This window comes from Panthera pardus, unplaced genomic scaffold, assembly GCF_024362965.1.
Source record: "Panthera pardus isolate Hobbes unplaced genomic scaffold, ASM2436296v1 HiC_scaffold_18, whole genome shotgun sequence".
NCBI classification, from domain to species: Eukaryota; Metazoa; Chordata; class Mammalia; order Carnivora; family Felidae; genus Panthera; species Panthera pardus.
The window spans coordinates 13,030,277-13,048,850 of NW_026526743.1; the positions used below are offsets into that span (position 1 = coordinate 13,030,277).

General features: G+C 60.7%; 1 protein-coding gene across 2 annotated transcripts; it reads left to right on the top strand.

Annotated features, from left to right (window-relative positions):
• The first annotated feature begins 183 nt into the window (after positions 1–183).
• Positions 184–18,570, top strand: ARHGEF1 (Rho guanine nucleotide exchange factor 1). Of its 2 annotated transcripts, XM_019434495.2 has the most exons (31): positions 184–324; positions 2,998–3,128; positions 4,662–4,704; positions 4,787–4,870; positions 5,329–5,442; positions 7,639–7,737; positions 7,940–7,982; positions 8,181–8,427; positions 8,805–8,834; positions 9,111–9,210; positions 9,355–9,451; positions 9,528–9,563; positions 9,697–9,834; positions 10,548–10,653; positions 11,695–11,862; positions 12,144–12,289; positions 13,728–13,874; positions 14,222–14,304; positions 14,525–14,650; positions 14,740–14,854; positions 14,950–15,050; positions 15,245–15,322; positions 15,581–15,656; positions 15,737–15,904; positions 16,421–16,508; positions 16,643–16,729; positions 17,006–17,076; positions 17,165–17,251; positions 17,538–17,707; positions 17,809–17,911; positions 18,219–18,570. In XM_019434495.2, the coding sequence occupies exons 2-30, from the start codon at positions 3,115–3,117 to the stop codon at positions 17,890–17,892; spliced, it is 2,946 nt and encodes a 981-aa protein (XP_019290040.1). In that variant the 5' UTR covers positions 184–324; positions 2,998–3,114; the 3' UTR covers positions 17,893–17,911; positions 18,219–18,570. The 2 variants fall into 2 exon arrangements, with proteins under 2 accessions (XP_019290040.1, XP_019290045.1); XM_019434500.2 differs by lacking the exon at positions 11,695–11,862 and having other exon boundaries at positions 186–324.
• Positions 18,571–18,574: the final 4 nt, after the last annotated feature.

The following is an 18,574-nucleotide window of genomic DNA, read 5'->3' on the forward strand; positions in this document are numbered from 1 at the left end:
GGGGCCGACGCCCTGCGGATGGACAGACGGACAAAGCCGGGAGGGGCCGGGCGGGGCCGGGGCGGGGTTGGGGCCCACGGGTCCCCTGCCGAGGGGGGGAAGGAGGGGCCGGGCGAGCGGCAAGAAGGGGAAGGAAGCGGAGGTGCCGGGCGGGCGCGGGGCGCGGGCAGGAAGCGGGGAGGGGCGGCGGGGCGGGGGCCTCCGGAAAAACGCCCCAACTTCCTGCCCCGCCAGAGTCAGGAAGCGGGAGCCGGGACACAGGGCCCGGGATCGCCGAGCCCGACCTCGGGCGCCCCGCCGGTCGCCTCCCCGCGCGGACACCAGGTACACCGTCCCTGGCCCCGCCCGGCCTCCCGCCCCTCGGCTGCCCGGGGAAGTGGGGAGGAGGAGGGAGGGGGCCGGGGCGCTGCCGTCAGTGGAGGGGCCTTCGCTGCGCCCCACAGAGCCAGCGGCCGCCCCTCCCCGGGCCTCAGTTTTCCCATCTGTCAAAGGGGCAAAGAGGAGAGAGAGCTCATGCCTGCCGAATGCCCCGTAAGTGGGGGTGAGGGGTGCGAGGCCGGGGTCAAGGCCTCCCGATTGTGTAGCCGAGGACGGATGACCACTCCCATTGTACTGCTGGGGAAACTGAGGCTCGGGGAGCGGAACCGACTCATCCCAGGGTACACACACCGTGAGACCGAGTGGAGTTGGGATTTGAACTTGCAGGTGTTTCAAGCACCTTCCTCCGACTCCACATGCTTTAGGGCCACTTAAAAAGAAAAACGTCCGTAACCACGCCGTAGGCCGCGGTGAAGCTGAAAGTTGCAGAGCGCCGTTTGAAAGCAGTTTTGGAAAGCTCTTTTTCTGGGCCATTGGTTATACCCTGAGACATGGGTTGTAGGGGACAGAGCTAGAGACCTTCCCCCCATTGTACAGGTGGGAAGACTGAGGCTCGGAAAGAGGTAATTACTTTTTCCACGTTACACTGGAAAGGTATCTGCGGGAAAGGTACGCTGGCACACAGGATTTTTGCATTACAGCCCCAGCAGAAAGCGTGCGGCCGGGGCGGGGGGTGGGGAGTGGGGGATGCGGGGAAAAATTAACGTACACCTTGGGAATTCAGCTGGTTCCGGAGTTAGGAAGGCAAGATAGGGTGGGGAGCCCAGTCCGGAGACTAAGGGCCACGGGTGACTCGGAGCTCTCGAATTGAGCCTTGGCCAGGGGGCTGGAACCACTTTCTAGTCGGCCTGGGGGCGGGGCAGGGTAGAGTGACAGGAGCAGTCGAGATACGGAAACGCCAGTCCTCCAAGGCAGGCCAGAGCGGCCCTGTCTGGCCAGCGTGGCGCAGTGAAGAGCTAGAGCGGCCGGCGGGAGGAGTAGAGTCGCCTGGGCAGTAGCCTGGCAGGAGCTGGGCTAGAGTGGCTGGCGGGAGGAGTGGAGCTGGAAGCAAAGGTAGATTTGGGGACAGCTAGAGCGACTCGGAGTTGGGGGTGGGGGACCGGCGCGCCGAGACTTCGGTTCTGGCGGCTGCGGTGGATACTCCAACGACCAGGAGCAGGTGAGGGACGCGGCCCCTGTCAGGCGTCAAACCCTGACTCCGCAGGTCCGCCCCAGCATCCCTGGCCGTGCAAACCGCCACGTCCCCTGTAGGATTTGGGGCCCGTATAGACCCGCCACGTCCCACATAGGATTTGGGGCTGTTATGGATCCGCCACGTTCCATATAAATTACAAGGCCCTACAGGCTCACCAGCTTTCTGCTAGCCCCCCATGGAAACTCGGCTTCTTAATAGAGGCAGGCTTCTTAATAGATCAGTCATTAGTACCTCCTAGAATCCTGGGCCCTGTAGATCCTAGGTCTTGGGACTACCACAGGCTCCTATAGAATCCTGGTTCCCTTTTTACCTTACATAGGTCCCAGGAACTGGCTATTTTACATATGGAATCATGATTCTGTGTGATCCCCAGATCCGTGTAGACCCACCGTGTGTCAAATAGAATCTGGGGCCTTATACATTCCAAGGGCCCTTCATGGACTTAATTTGAATACTCTATTTTAGGTTCTTAAAGGCTCCCTCCCAGAGGTTCTTGGAGACCAGGGTCATCCATGCAATGTCTTATAGACCCCAAACCTTGCACAGAATCCAGGCGCCCATGTAGTCCCCGACCCGTGTCTGCTTTGCTTTAGGACCCTTATCTCTAAGAACCTTCTAAACCTTCCCCAGCCAGCACCACCCCCAGTCCCATGCACACAGCGTCCCCCCTGCTGGACCTTAGGCCTTGTCAGTTGCCTAGAGATCCATCTGACGGCTTCAACCTATAATTGCCCTTCGTGGCAGCCCCTCACCCTGTATCTCCTAAGCAGCCAACCCCTCACCTTCCCTGCCAGCATCCTCTCTGAGCCCTAAGTCCCTGTGAAGCAGCCTCAGCAGCAGCCTGCACTCCTGCCCAGGTCACAGTGCCCACATACCTCTGACGTCCCCAGACACCATAAAGAGACCCTATAGGTCTCAGCTTCGGTTCAGATTTTAGTTTCTTAAGGTTGGGGTGGGGTTTCCCCATGCTCTGAAGCAGCACATTCTGATAAATGCATAAACTCTGGAGCCAGACTACGTGGGTCTGAATCCTGGCGCTGTCCCTTATGAGCTGTGCCTCAGTTTCCTCTTCTGTAAAAGGGGGATAGTTATAAAACTGAACTCCAGGGTTCATTTAGAGGATTCAATGAGTTAATACCTATAAAACAGTTACGTTGTACCCGGCACATACTCAGTGGCCCTTAAGCGCAGATCAGGTGTTAGCTATTATTTCGTATTAGCGTGATGAGGAATGAAGCAGGTCACGAGCATCTAGTGCATGATTCCGGGTCTGCCTGGCACTGAGCATTTGCTCACATAATGTGGGTCCTTTCCTTTGCCCTTTTGGAACCTCCCTGCCTCTGTTGAACCTTCCCTCGCCCCGCCCCTTCCCCCCCCAAGTGGGATGAGCACGGACGTTCCATGTGCGTGGTCATGTTTTCCAGCCCAGAAGTTGCAGCTGGTGGCCTGGTGAAGGTTTTCCATCTCGAACGGGAATACTAATCGCATGGGGTGCTTGTGGTTGTGAGCGTTGAGTTCGTATGTGAGAAGCACTGAGAGCGATGCCTAGCACACTGTAAGTGCTAGGTAAGTTTAGCTTTTGTCATAAATAAGCACTATTTTTTTTTTCTTTTTGCCTTGGTTTACAAATTTATTTAAGTGAAGTTTAAACGGTGCTCAAATCTTAAGTTAACCCAAACTTGAAGTTGGACAGATACACTCTATGGAAAAGAATAAAAACAATGCGTGCCCTGGGGAACCCACAGGACAGCACTTGAAGACTCCAGAAAGCGTCGCTGTCTGATGAGCCTAATCAAAATCATAGCCACCGTTTATTGAGTGCCAGGGAGGAGGCCTGTGGAGGAGGGAGAAGGCTGGGTCTGAGGCGACCGGGGTTATAAATAGCTTTGGGAGAGGCCCCCCCCCACAGCCCTGCTGGTCCACCCCACCCTGTTTCCACAGCTCCTTCCCGCCTGACACGGGCTCGAGTGGCATTAGTCAGCCTAATTAAGGACACAGAAGATGGCGGTGGGAAGGCACAGGGGGAAGTGGAGACTCTAAGGGAGACAAGATGGGAGAGACAGCAAGAGATGGGAGAGAGAGAGATGAGAGACAGCATCTGACACAGTGACTCAGAGAGGACTTGGAGAGGTGGCTGCAGAGCCAGACAGGGGAAGACAGGCAGAGACACAGGGGACAGGCAGGGAGCAGCAGAAGCAGTGTTAGGGGGAGGTTCCTGACTCGGAAGGGAGGCAGAGATGGTGGGGAAGTGAGACGGGCCGGAAGGGAGGGAGGAAAGGGAGACAGGGAGAAGAGAGGCAAAGACCTGAGGCACATTCATGGGACAGACAGCCAGGGAGAGCTGGCTGGGGCAGGAGGGCCGACCAGACAGACTGATGCAGGGTGAGGGAGACCGACACCCCTTGGGGATGGACTGGCTGAGGACTGTCCCTTGTTTTTTGGGATTGGAAGCTGGGGAAGATACCGGGTCCCCGAGGGAAAGAAACTGCTGGGTTTGGGGAAGGAGGTTCAGTTTTGTTTTCTAATGTAGAGCGAGTTGGGGGTTGGGGGATCTGCCATTAGGTTTCCTGTCACAGGAAGTGGGGCTGGTGGGTTCAGAGGCAACATCCTGCCCCAAGCCTGTCAGATGGAGGAGAGCCCCCCACACCCCAGTTATCTCCCTTCTACCTCCCTTTCAACCTTCCCAACTCTGCTTGGCTCCAGGCCCTGCCTCCCTAGGACCCAGCCTGCAGCCCCCTCCTCCCTCAGACCCAGGAGTCCAGGCCCCCCGGCCCCTCCTCCATTAGGGACCCCAAATTACAGGCTCTCATGTCCACAGCTCTCTCATGGACCCAGGCTCCTGGGCCCCCATCTCTCCCCCCATTCCAAGGCTCCCTGTCCTTGGGCTCCCTGCCCTGGCTGGCCTCTGAAGGGCTCTTTGTCGCCACACAGAGGCCCCATTGAGCTGCGGAGGCCGGGATTGGGGGGGGGGGGGGTGCTGTTTACTCACCTTCACACCTGGGCCAGGAATCTGTGAGTAACCGCCCTGTGCCTGTGCCTGTGCCGCTGCCTCCTGCCCCCCCTAACCGTGGCCCCTCCTCTTCCTCAGCCCTGTGGAGCCCATGGAGGCAGACGACATTGCCCGCGGGCTGGTGAGTGGAGAGAGCCTGGGGTGAGAGGACTGGGGGACTGAAGTGAGGAGCACTGTGAGCTGAAGCCATCCCTCTTCCACAGGCCCCGGGACCACCGCGGCCTGGCCTGGTGCCAGTCAGCATCATCGGGGCTGAAGACGAAGATTTTGAGAATGAGCTGGAGACGGTGAGGGGTGGAAAAGCTTCTGTCCCAGTCTCCCTAGGCCCCAGCCCTCAAGTCCCATCTTCAGGGTCCCCTCCCTCCTTAGGTCCATCGTTGGATGCTGCCCCCTGCCTCCTCTCGCCGCTCGCCCCTCTTTCTCTAATCTTCTGGGTACCACTTTGCCATCCCCTACTACCCCATCCCTGATGCCCCATTAGAGCACAGACTTTCACCCTTTTTACTCTCACCCTGGTTTTTGTCACCGTCTTCCTTAATTGCGGCACAGACCCCTACTCTGTCTCCTAATGCCTGTCCTTGTCACCCACATGCATAACATTAGATCTCATCCCCTGTCCCCGACACCAGCGCTGGCCACCACCCTTACAACGTAGACACCACTGCCCGTGGTGGTGTGGGTGGGGGACGGGTCAAGCCCAAGGCTCCCCTTCTCCCCACCTTCTCACCCCCATCCCCACCCTCAGAATGCAGAGGAGCAAAACAGCCAGTTCCAGAGTCTGGAGCAGGTGAAGCGGCGGCCTGCCCACCTCATGGCCTTCTTGCAGCACGTCGCCCTGCAGTTTGAGCCGGGACCCCTGGTGAGGGCAAGGCCGGGTGGGCAGAGGGAGGGGTGGGGCCGGGACAGGCCACAGCACTCAGAGAGATGGACTAGTGAAGATGAGCTGGGAGGGTTTGGAAAACAGATCCAGAATACACAGCACAAGATCTAGAAACAGAGAGCCAGAGAACTAGCCGCATGATCCCGACAAGATTGCAGGTGCCCCGTGTCCGTCTCCGTGAGCAGCAGGTGCAGGCGGGAGAGTACACCCAGCAGGGGCACCCGGAGGGCAGCAGGGAATCCTGAAGCTGGCAGAGACCGTGCCCCACCCCCGCCTTCCCAGCCCGTGGCAGTGACAGCGACCTTTCCCACTGACCCTGCAAGTGGATCCCCCTCTGTGGCCTCGGCAGGTGCCAACCGGTCATTCAGGGCTGGTGCACGGGAGAAAGCCACTAGCCTTCCCAGGTCCAGGTGGCACAGGAGGTCCCGGTCCAGAAATAAGAAGCCACCACAAGCAGCCCACAAGGCAGAGAGAATGCAGTTGATGATCCACAGATATCAGACAGAAATTACCTGGGCGGTGGTGGATGCCCAGAGAGCCATGCCGTCTGGAAACATGCAGAGTCCAGAGAACCCAGTGGGTGATTTAGAAAGGAAGAGGCCACCGCTCGGGCTGGAGGGGGTTCCAGGCAAGGATCTCCTCCCAAGATGACCCAGGGCAACCCAGCACAGGCTGCAGTTAGGGGGTAGCCTAGAGCACTGGACTGCACTGGAAATGCATAGTAGGTCCCTCTGGAAACCAGAGATTGATAGAAATGCCAGGGCAGGATGCCTGGGGGATGCAGAAGGGAGGGCGCATTGACTGATCCTGTGGCTTCCGAGATCGGCAGGAATCGGGAAGGTGCCTTCTCTCCAGAAAAGTAGCTGCCCCTTGCCTGTGAATGGAGGCTCTGGCCCTCCGGGCGAGGGGGTCCCCCTACTGAACCTGAGGTTTCTAGAACCTGAGCTCTTGGAACTCAGCCCAGGGTGGTGCTGACTGCCATGGCCTTTTACAGATGTGGAAACTAAGGCCTGGCGAGGGCCGGGGGCTTGGCTGAGGTGACCCAGATGCCCCCCTTCCCCGCACCCCAGCATTTGGAATCTGTCCTCCTGCTGCTCCCTCACCTCATCAGCTGGGAAAGCGGCCAAGAAAGAGTTGCGGTCCCGTGGGCTGCTTCCTGTTGGCCTCTCCTGGAGTTTGGGGGTGTGCAGACGCAGATTTGTTGGAAATGGTTACAGCAGAGAAATAGATTCTTGCCCCTGCTGGGGCAAGTCCTTAGCGCAGAGACCATGTCCCTTACCGGACGAGAGACCCCAGGAGCCGGGTTGGAATTTCCAGTGCCCTGCCAGCATCACCCAGCATGGGGCTGACACACAGCCAGCCTCAGGAAAAGAGCGGTAAATGAATGAGAGAGCCCACTTGTCCACCTGTTTATTTACTCAGCCCCCACTGTGCACTGGGCCTTGTCTGGGGCACAGACGAGTCAGAACCTCACACACACACACACACACACACACACACACGCGCACACACGCATCCTCAAGTCTCTCGTGGTATTGTGGCTTTTTTTTTTTAGAGCAAGAGCACCCACCAGCAGAGCAGGGGGAGGGGCAGAGTGAGAGGGAGAGAATCTCAAGCGTGCTCCACCCCCAGCTCACGGAGCCCAGCTCTGGGCTTAATCTCACGACTCTGAGGATCATGACCTGAGCTGAAATCAAGAGCCAGATGCTTAACTGACTAAGCCCCCCGGGCGCCCTGCTCACGGTGTTCCTAGGCAGTGGGGTATAGTGGAATAGGCTGCCTGGATTCTGATCCCAACTTTGCCACTTACTAGCTGTGTGACCTCGAGCAAGCTTCTTCAGCTCAGTTTTCTTATCTGTAAAATGGGATAACGTTGACCAGGTTAACGTGGTTAAAGGGTTTAGAGCAGCATCTGGTACGCGCCCCTAGCTGTCTTAGTGTAGCAGGTGACGCCAGGAGACAGAATCGGAGAGAGCCATTTCACGGGACAGAAAATTAGCAAATGCTCTTGGTGGCCCCAGGGAGGCCAAGAGAGGCAAGGGCCTGGGTGGCCGGGTTGGGGTGGGGGGGGATGATGGAAATCAGGGAGCACTAGCAGAAGGTTTGAGCCCCAGGCTTTTTGAGGGAGAATATGGTTTGGGGAGGGGGAAGACGAGTGACAGTCTGTCTCCCCAGCTCTGCTGCCTGCACGCGGACATGCTGGGTTCACTGGGCCCTAAGGAGGCCAGAAAGGCCTTCCTCGACTTCTGCCACAGCTTCCTGGAAAAGACCGCGGTGAGAAACACCTTCGGGGGACCCCAGCCCCTCCCCCCCCCATTCCTTGGTCCTGGGGAGACTCTGGGCCACCCTGGCCCACCCTCCGCCGCTCCCTCCCCTCAGACCGTCATTCCCAGTGGGCTCCTGGGCTGCGGTCCCGTGACCCCACCACTGCCCAGTCCTCTCCTTCATTCCGTTCTCTGTTCTCTGTCCCGAGCAGGTTTTGCGGGTGCCAGTCCCTCCCACTGTCGCCTTTGAACTTGGTAAGGAGAGAAAAGGGGACTGTGGGTGGGGGAGAGGTTGCTAGCCGGGGAGCTGGGGTATCCGGGGAGTCTCAGGGAGGGAGGCCACCCTTTCTGCTCACGGGGACAGTAGAGATTCCTCCTCCCCTTCCCCCTGGTCACTGCAGCCCAAGGGTGGGTGGAACTGGCCTCCAGCCCCCTGCCTGTGTCCCTACACAGACCGCACACGGCCCGACCTCCTCTCCGAGGACCTCCAGCGGCAGTTTGTGCAGGAGGTGGTGCAGAGCCAGCAGGCCACCGTCAGCCAGCTGCTGGAGGACTTCCGCTCCAAGCGGCTCATGGGCATGACGCCCTGGGAGCACGACCTGACCCAGCTGGAGGCCTGGGTGGGGCGGGACCGTGCCAGCTTTGAGGCCCGGGAGCGGCACCTGGCCGAGCGGCTGCTGACCCACCTGGAAGAGATGCAGTGAGTGGGGCCCGTGCCCTGTCCAGCCTGGTGGGGGGGGGGGGGTGGTCCCTGCAACTTCACGGTTCGTTCCTTAACGTTTGGGCTCTGGGTCCCCTGGCCTTGGCATTTTAATCCGTCTGGTTGTCTGGTTTTGTGTCCTCTCTTCCCAGCTTTGGGGCACCCTCCCAGTTTCCAGGTCTTTCCACAGCCTTGCATGTGGGCCTGGCGCTTGGGTCCTGTCCTTGCAGCTCCCGGCTGCCCTTGGTGCCCTCGAAAGAGACACTCCTCCCTGCTGTGATCCTCCTTCCCCTCAGCCTTGGCACTCTCCCTCTCTGCCTCTTCTTTCTCTCCTGTCCCAGCAAGTTTATCACAAACTTCTTTCTTCTTTTTTACAGACACACCATCTCGACTGATGAGGAAAAGAGGTGATGGAAGCAGAGAGGACAGCAGGAGAGGCATTTAGCCCCCTGGGACCCAGGGAGGAGGACCAGGGGTCTGGGGGCCTGGGCATGGAACGGCATCCCTGGCCCTGCCCTCCGGAGCCCTCTCCCCCTTCCTCAGACACTCACTTGGAAGCTGTTGTGGGGTTGGGGTGGGGAGCGAACGTGGAGGGGAAGCCTTGGGGATAGCGGTGTCCCTGCGGCCATGGGCGTGTGCGCATCTGTGCACGTGTCGGGGCCCTCACCATCCCCTTCCCACAGTGCCGCTGTGGTCAACGCCATCAGCCTGTACATGCGCCACCTTGGGGTGCGGACCAAGAGCGGGGACAAGAAGTCAGGGAGGAATTTCTTCCGAAAAAAGGTGCTTCCCTGAGCGCCCAAACCTGGCCCTTTCTCCCCAGGGACTCCTGGGGAGCCCCGTGACTCTGGCCTCCTGGGGTCTGGTTCAGCTTTGTTGGGGTCTCAGAAATGCATAGCCCCCTCTCCACTCTCCTCCTTCCCTTAGATGATAGGGAATCGGCGGTCAGATGAGCCAACCAAGACGAAGAAAGGCCTGAGCATCTTCCTGGATGCTGCCCGCTGGAATCGGGGAGAGCCTCAGGGTGAGGTGGCTGGCCCCGGCCCTCCCTGACTTCCCCCACACCGCCCCCACCTCATGGTCCCGTCTTTTCATTTCAGCTCCAGATTTCCGACACCTCAAAGTCGAGGCTGATGGTAATGGTCCTGAAGCTAGCTGGGGGCCTCGGGGAGGGGGTGGGGGGCAGGAGGATGGAGCTGGAGCACAGGCTGCTGTGTGGGTTAGAGCCACTGGGCTCTCATTTCCACTTTCTTCTGGATGTTTCCCCAGCTGAGAAGCCAGGCCTTACAGAAAGGAAGGGAGGCCTGGGGGTGCCCTCCCGGGACCGGAACACTGGAGCTGCCGGGCAGGACATCCCTGGAGTTTCTCTGCACCCTCTGTCTGGGGACAGCCCTGACCGGGAGCCAGGTGAGTTTCCTGGGTCTCTCAGAGAGACCGCCCCTCCCTGCTCCTGGTCACCAGTCTTGTTAATAAAACCACCCCCTTCCCTCAGTTCACCCATTCCACAGCTTTCCTCTCAGGCTCCCACTGCTCTCCAGGTGATGCGTTTCCCACCTGTTTGGACTACGTTTCCCGTCAGCCCCCCACAGCGGCATTTCCCAGGACCCTCTCAGTACACTGTCAGTCACCCCCATGGGTCTGAGACAGCTGCTTGGCTGGGCCTGGGTTCAGATCCTGGCTCTGCGGCTTAGTTGTGTTGTATCTCGGGAGTCACTCCTCTGTCTGAGACTCAGGCTCCTCGTTCCTAAATGGGACCCCCCCCCCCCCCCCCCCCCCACTTCCCGTAAGTCCCGGCTGAGGCTCGGGAGAGGGAATGGACGCGGAGGCATCATGCAGAGCACCCGGTCTGGTCTCCCCTGCTTCAGTGTTTTCTTCACCGCCTCCGCCCCCCCCCCCCCCCCCCGCCGGCCCCAGCTGCCCACAGCCGTGTTCTTAGAGGCCTTTCCATTTCCATCTGTCCGTCCCCCGCTGAAGCACAGGGCAGCCTCTGGTGTCTGGCCGGCGTTGGGTAGTTTTAGCCCCCATCCCCCATTCCCCGGGGGTCATGGAGGCCCCCCAGAGCATGGGTCTTGCCACGAGGGCCTGGCAGCCAGCCTCGCTCTCCCCCGCTGCCCGCACAGGTGTTGATGCCCCACCAGAGCTGGGGGACCCTCCCCCGCAGGGCCCGGCCAGCCTGGAGCCCGTGGTGCCCCCGGAGAACACGGAGGAGGGTGCTGAGACAGAGAGGTACCCGGGGCCGGGTGCGGGGGGAGGGGTTGCTGGGAGCAGGACCAGGCTTACCAGGCTGGGGAGGCGTGTGCCGTGTGCCGGGTCGCGCTGCCATCTGCACCTGCTGTCCCCGAACCATCTCCACTCTGCCCTGCTCCTCCTTTTTTCCATTTTCCGCCTTCTCTTTCCTTCTCCGGCTTCCTCTTTTCTCATCTCCTCCTCCCACTTCCTCTTCTTGCGCTCCAAGCCCCTTCAGGTTTTCAGCCCTTCCCTCCTCTTCTAAGCCATCGCCCAGCGCCTTGCTCCTGCCTCCCCGTGCCCTGTCCTCCATCCCCCACCCTGTGTGCTCCATGCCTGGGGGCCCTGTCCCCCTCACAGTTGGGGGGCAGGCTCTGCCCCCTGCCTGTCCTTGTGCCGCTGCTTTGGGGACCCTTTGGTGGGTGGGGGAGGTCAGTTGGGTTCCATTTGGGTCCACCTCTGACCCTGTGCCCCTCTCTCCCCAGAAAGTGGAAGAGGTGGGTGCCTGGGCCCTGGGTTGGGGGAGGGCTAGCCCCTCCCCCACTTCTCCCAGCCCCTCCCCTCTCCCCATGGGCCACCCCCTCCCCTTCACCCTGCAAGGGGTGGGTGGGGACATCACCCTCCCAGCAGAAGAGCTAAGTATTAAAATCCCCTTCCCCACCTCACTCCCAGCTCTGCCCCCACCATCCCCCTGCCTCAGGGAAGGGAGGGGTCAGTCCTGTGCTCCATACTGGGTTTCCCTCCCTACCCCTCCTGACCACCCCCACTGCCCCAGCACCCCGAAGTCCCACTGCTCCTTCTGACTCTCTCCTCTCTTCTGTTGCATGTTCAATCTCTGTCCTGGTCTCCCCTACCCCCGTCTCCGTCTGTCCCTGTCCTGGTCTGTCTGTCCCTGACCTGGTATTTCCCCACCTCTGTCCCTGTCCTGGCCTCTCCCCGTCTGTCCCTGTCTTGGTCTCTCCCCATCTCTGTCCCTGTCTTGGTCTCTCCCTGTCTCTGTACTGGCCTCTGGCTGACTCTGTCCTTGGCCTCGGGGTCCAGGCTATCGGGGCGTCTGGGGCGCTCGGAGAGCCTGCGGGTGAGTGACCGCCGCCGGCCTTCCCGGGGCAGCCTCGGGGCTAAGGGCCGGGGTGGGGGCCGCTCCCGGAGTGACGTGGACATGGACCCCAGCTCTGCCACGGCCGTGCTTGGCCCTGCCCGACGAGCCACGTAGGTCATTCTTCCCCCCATCCACTGAGGCAGCCTGGAGAGTCAGAAGGATGGTGGGGGCGGGGTTGTTGCCAGAGTGACAGAGACCTGGGTTTTGGATGCTAAGGTCACCAAGGTCACAGGAAAGGTGTGGGACTCTTCTTTCTAGAGATCTGGGGGCATATGGGCTACTTTGGAGGCATTGAATGCCAAGGCCACAGAGGGGGGTTGGACACTAGGAATGGAGGTCTTCTCCCTGGGATGCCCCAAGCCAGGGCCCTAACAAAGCCTCTGTCCCACAGCCCTGAGCCTGGAGATGAAGGGGACCCAGGTCGGTCTGGACTAGAGCTGGAACCAGAAGAGCCCCCTGGCTGGCGGGAGCTCGTCCCCCCAGGCACCCTGCACAGCCTGCCCAAGAGCCAGGTGAAGCGGCAGGAGGTTATCAGCGGTGAGTACCCCTCCCTGCACCCCCTGTGGCCAGCCACACAGCCCAGTTCTGCCGAAGAGACAGGTGTGGGGAGATGTCCCCCCGGGGGTCAATGACAACAGGCCGGACTGCAAGCTGGCCTGTTCCCATTGAGGGCCATTCATTATGTAAATTGTAGAACAGCCACTCGTGGAACAGGACTGTGGCTGTCAGCCCGTCGAACTGACGTCCGCAGAGAGTTTTTGGTAGTGCGGGACAGTGCAGGCAGGAGCTGGAAATGGTACAGAAAGTTGTATTTCTAGTGCAAATCCTTGCTTCCTTATTTGGGAAACACGGATAGTAATGGTCCTACCCCAAAAGACTGTCACGAAGCTGAGATGTTTCACGTGATGTTTAGCGTGGGTGTGGGGCTGGGTAAGAACGTTCCGATGTGACGGTTATTACTGTGATCTTAACCGTTTAGGGGCGAAATGGGCAAGTTTCAGAAGATAATATATCAGTGCTTGCTTCTGGGCAGAGAGATGATGGGAGTATCATTTCTGTCTCGATTCTTTTCTGTGATTTCAAATTGTGCGGAGGGGGGTTTGGCAAAAGTAGAAGACCTTTTTGGAAGCTCTGGTTTGGAAGTTCATTTACAAGTTACTTAGTAAGAAGGGTACTCGTTTGGAATTTTTAGGGCAGTTAGGTGAATCCTTTTTGTGTTACCCTCCTAGGGACGTGATCCAAACATAAAGCAACGCCATCTGATAGCATTTTCCGGAATCATGAAAACACGCAACATCTGTGCTGTCCAGCATGGTTACCACCAGCCACATAATGGCTCTTAAGCCCTTGAAATGTGACCAGTACAACTGAGAAGTGAATTTTGTATTTCATCTCATTTTAATTAAATTTTGAAGGCCCGTATGTGGCTAGTGGCTACCGTAGCAGACAGCACAGCACTTTCTCTAGTCAGAAAAATACGAATAATGTGGAATTGTACATTCGGTCTCCAGGAACTCCTGGGGCCCCTGAAATCCAAGCATATGGTCCCTCTGGGGGCGGGGTCCCTGAATCCAAGGCTATTGGCGTGTGTTTGAGGGGTTGTTGTTGTTCCAGAAACCAAGGCTGAGAGACTCACTGGACCTTTAGACACGAAACACAGCTGCAGGCTTGCTGGTGGTGGTGTGACCGTATCATCCCAGTTTGCCTGGGAGTTTCCTGGCTTTGGCAATGAAAATCTCACGTGCCGGGAAATGCATCGGTGCCAGGCAAACTGGGAGCCGTGGCCACAGCCTGGCTGGCTGCTGCGGCCGAGGAAAAGCCGTGATGGGCTAAGGAACCCTCAGTGGCTATTTCAGGGGCAAATGACTGTCCAGAGAGAGTCGTCCTCGTCCCCCTCTCCCAACCTGCCCTTGAGACTGCACCCTGTAGTTTGCACTCTCCCCAGCCATGCTGCCTGTTCTTTGCCCCCCACCAGAGCTGCTGGTGACCGAGGCGGCCCATGTGCGCATGCTCCGGGTGCTGCACGACCTCTTCTACCAGCCCATGGCGGAAGGAGGCTTCTTCCCCCTGGAGGAGCTACAGTACATCTTCCCCAGCCTGGACGAGCTCATCGAGGTGCATTGTGAGTGCAGGGCAGCGGCCCCACAGTGCGCCCCACCATGGGCCCCCTCCTTCAAGGCCTTGGCAGCTAGACCTGGAGCCTAGCACGTCTCCCTGAGTCCCTACCCCGGCCAGCTTCTTTTCTAGCAGTGGGGACAGCCCCAGACCCCCAGAGCTCACATTCCATGGGGCACATCAATAAGTGTGGGGGTGGGGTGGGGGACAGCCCGTTGGCCCCAAGGATCAGGCAGACACCCTGCAGCCCAGCCACCACCGTCTCCTGACCGGCTCTGCATACAACCTTGCACCCTGACGGAGGTCCTCACAGGGCCCTGACAGAGCACCCCCTTTCCTCACCGTGCTCCACAGCCCAGTTCCTCGATCAACTGATGAAGCGGAGGCAGGATAGTGGCTACCTCATTGAGGAGATCGGAGATGTACTGCTGGCCCGGGTGAGGGTGCCCAGCCCCTGCCCACCCTGGGAGCCCCTCCTCCCAGCCAGGGACCTGGAATCCAGGCCCGAGGAGGCCAGCTCTCAAGCCTCCCCTCCATCAAGACCCGGGGGTCTGGGCCCCTAGCCCTGTCCTCCTGTCTAGGCCGCTATTCCCACGTGAGGCCCTGCTCTCTCCAATCCTACCTGAGACACCCTCCCTGGCCTGAATCTCACTATAGTTTGATGGTGCCGAAGGCTCCTGGTTCCAGAAAATCTCCTCCCGCTTCTGCAGCCACCAGTCATTTGCCTTAGAGCAGCTCAAAGCCAAACAGCGCAAGGAGCCTCGGTTCTGCGCCTTTGTGCAGGTAAGGGGGAAGCCTGGACCCCGGGGCCCCGGAGGGGGCTGGTGTCCCAGTCCCCAAGGTGAGCCGCCTCCACGCTACTCTCCCCTCAGGAGGCCGAGAGCCGCCCGCGGTGCCGCCGCCTGCAGCTGAAGGACATGATCCCCACGGAGATGCAGCGCCTGACCAAGTACCCCCTGCTCCTGCAGAGCATCGGGCAGAACACAGGTACCGCGGGCCCCGCTCTCCCATCTCCCGCGTGGCTGTGGGACCTGAGCTTCCGGGGCTGGAGCTCACCGGGGCCGGTGTCTCCTCTGCCACAGAAGAGCTGGCCGAACGGGAGAAAGTGGAGCGGGCGGCTGAGTGCTGCCGGGAAATTCTGCACCACGTCAACCAAGCTGTGCGCGACATGGAGGACCTGCTGGTGAGCCCGCGTGTGGCCCTGGGCCCAGGGCACTGGGACGAATGTGTGCAGAGGTTGGCCCGGCCTTTGTCTCGTCCTCCCCGGGGCCACTTCTTGGGAGGTCGGGCCCAGCCCTTGGCTTGTCCCCCTCGGGGTCACTGTCGGTCAGCCCCAGCCCTTGGGTTGTCCCCGTGACTCTCCCTTCCCTGCCCCAGCGGCTCAAGGATTATCAGAAGCGCCTGGATTTGTCCCACCTGCGGCAGAGCAGCGACCCCATGCTGAACGAGTTCAAGGTGGCTCTGCCTGCCCTGGCCTCCCCTCCTCTCCTCTCCCTTGCCTTCCCCTGCCCTCAGCCAGCCCTGACCCTCTGGCCCCAGGGAGTCTCCCATAATGCACCCAGGGAGTGAGAGCCACCCCTGTGCCCTGCACCCCTCCTCATTCCCAGCGGGTTGCCCCTCCTGATGATCCCCGACTATGACCCTGGCCCTGTGAATCATCCCGACCCTCCCCTGCCCTCGCCTGCATCGACCATGACGCCTTCCTGCCTCCAGAACCTAGATATCACCAAGAGGAAGCTGGTCCACGAGGGCCCGCTGACGTGGCGGGTGACGAAGGACAAGGCTGTAGGTGGGTGCTGGCGCCGAGTGGGGCCCAGGGGCGGGGCACTCAGAGCGGGGAGGCCGCTGAGCTCCGGCCTTGCCCTGCAGAGGTCCACGTGCTCCTGCTGGACGACCTGCTGCTACTGCTCCAGCGCCAGGACGAGCGGCTGCTGCTCAAGTCACACAGCCGGACGCTGACGCCCACCCCCGACGGCAAGACCATGCTGCGGCCCGTGCTGCGGCTCACGTCCGCCATGACCCGCGAGGTGGCCACCGGTGAGGCCTGGCCCGGCGGCCCCGGGCACACCCGCCCGTGGAACGGGAGGTGACCCTCTAGAGAGCTGGGGAACGCACGTTCTAGCACTTGGGAGGCCGCTGCGGAGGTTGAGAAGGGGGCGGTGTGAGAGGCCCCCAGCTCGCCATGGCGGGGGGCCGGGCCGGGTTGTAGATCTTAGGGCTACACGTGCCCGCACAGGAGCAGCCAGCTCTGACCGGCGTTCGAAAAGACACCGTGGCTGCTTCTTGGGGATGGTGGGGGAGCAGCGGTGGGGGCGGGAGCCCAGTGAGGAGGGGTTTGCACGTGTGCTGCCGGGAAGCTGCACCAGGGGCTCCAGGGGCTTGTGTGTGGAGCCAGACTGGGGACTGGCTGCCTGATGGATTAGGGGGAGTGAGAGGGAGGGACGGACTGAGCTGGGGCGTCTGAGGCCACCGCAGTCAGGGGCTTGCCCAGGCTCAGGGGAGGCACAAGGTGGGGTGACCCTGGCTCCAAAACCCCCCTCCCTCTTCCTGCAGATCACAAAGCCTTCTATGTCATTTTTACCTGGGACCAAGAGGCTCAGATCTACGAGCTGGTGGCCCAGACCGTGTCGGAACGGAAGAAGTGAGGGGGTCTGGGTTCTAAGCTTGGGTGGAAGAGGAGGTCCAGGCCCCGGGTCTCCAGGGGCAGGGCTGGCGGTGGGAGGCCCTGACACAGGGTCTGGGGGGCTCTGACTGCCCCGGGGCCTGTCTCCCCAGCTGGTGTGCCCTCATCACGGAGACCGCTGGATCCTTGAAGGTCCCTGCCCCTGCCTCTCGCCCCAAACCCCGGCCCAGCCCAAGCAGGTGAGGGGCCTGGGAGGAAATTGGAGGGCTGAGGAGCCGGGGGAGACCTCTTTCTGTGCCCCAGAACCTGAGCTCTGGCCCTGTGTGTGTGTGCATGTGTGTGCACGTGCATGCACACCCACCACCCCGTCACAGCCCATCTGGCTCCTCTCCAGGTCCCTCTGTCTCCATCTTCCAGCCTCAATTTCTCTTTGTCTCTGAACCTCCTTGCCTCCTGCTGTTGTCTCCCTGCTGCCCCCCAGGGCTGTGGGGTCACCCAGTACTTCCTCCCCACAGCACCCGGGAACCCCTGCTCAGCAGCTCGGACAATGGCAACTGTGGTGGCCGAGAGATGCCCCCAGCTGACGGTGAGCCTTTTCGGGGGGTGCTGGAAGGGGGCAGGGTTGCCGAGGACACCCGGCCGGAACTGAGCACCCTCCCTGCTCCCCCACCCAGGCCGCATGGAGAGAATCTTCAGCACCCTCCTGCCCTACTGCAGACCTGGCCCTGAAGGCCAGCTGGCGGCCAAGGCCCTTGAGAAAGGTAGCCCTGTGCCGTGCCGTCCCGTCCCGTCCTGCTGCCAGCCCGGCTTTCCAGCTTGCCTCCTGCCCGGGCCTGCATGCCAGGCCTGTACCGCCACCCTCAGGGGGCCGAGCCCCTCCTTCTGCAGCCTCTGTCCCTTCCTTGACCTTTCAATTCAACCTCTCCCAGGACGCCATCTTCCATGCCCTCCCACCCTGCCCCAGCTCCAGCCACAGGCTCACCTCTGCACCCCACCTCCCCTCTTTGCCAGTCCTGCCTCTGACTCTGTCCTCTTGTCCCTGGCCAGTGCTGTCCCTGAAGCAACTCCTGTTTCCCTCGGAGGAAGATAGTGGGGCGGGGCCTCCCCGTGAAGGGGATGGGGTCCCGGGGGGCGGCCCCCCGAGCCCGACACAGACCCAGACCCAGGACATTCAGGAGAAGCTGCTCAGCCTGGAGGAGACCATTAAACAGCTGGAGGTGGTGGCCTGGGGGGAGGGTCAGAGTTGGGGGAGGATGGGGCTCGGTGGAGGGACCTCACTCATTGATGACCTCTCTGCCCCCGTCCCCCCCCCAACCAGGAGGTGGAAGAGGAATTCTGTCGCCTACGACTCCTCCTATCTCAGCTTGGGGAAAACCCTGTCCCCCAGCCTGGCTGTACCTGAGGCTCCCTGTCCCAGGCAGGTGAGTGGGGGAACCGGAGGCCCCAACACTGCCCAGAGGGGAGGGACCAGAGTGGGCATTTCAGGGCTCCCTTGTCCACAGCCCTGTCCATCTCTCTCCCTTGGTCTCGCTGCATCTCCCCGTGCCACCTCCTGGCCATCAGTTTCTGCTTCTCGGGCTCTTCTGTCCCCTCCCTGCCCATCCTCTCCCTTCCCTCCCTCCTCTTTGCCCCCCACCTCTGTCCTCCCAACTCCACACCCTCTCCCCCGCCATCTCCCCGCCTTTTCTCTGCTGCTGTCTTCATCTCTCCGCTTCCCTTCTCCTCCAGCCCCCAGGCCTTCTGCAAGACTGAGGGCCACCCGCCCCCACCGCACAGCTGCCGCAGCATCTCCAACCCCAAGGGCCTGAGGAGAGGGAGCCAGGCGTGCCTGGGGGGCTCAGCTGGGATCACTGCCTCCCCCCAACCTCCCATTGGCCTTGGCCTTCTCTCCCTCCTGCCTTCTGCTTGGGGGACTCAGGGCTTCATTCCAGGGCGGACCCACAGTGACCTCCCATTCCCCGGGCCAGCTCTGTATTGCCTGGGGTTGGGCCACCCCTCCATCCCCCCACCCCCAAGTGCCTTTGCTCTGTTTTTATACCCTGAATTGGAGGTTTATTTTTTAATATATATTACCTAAGGAGAGG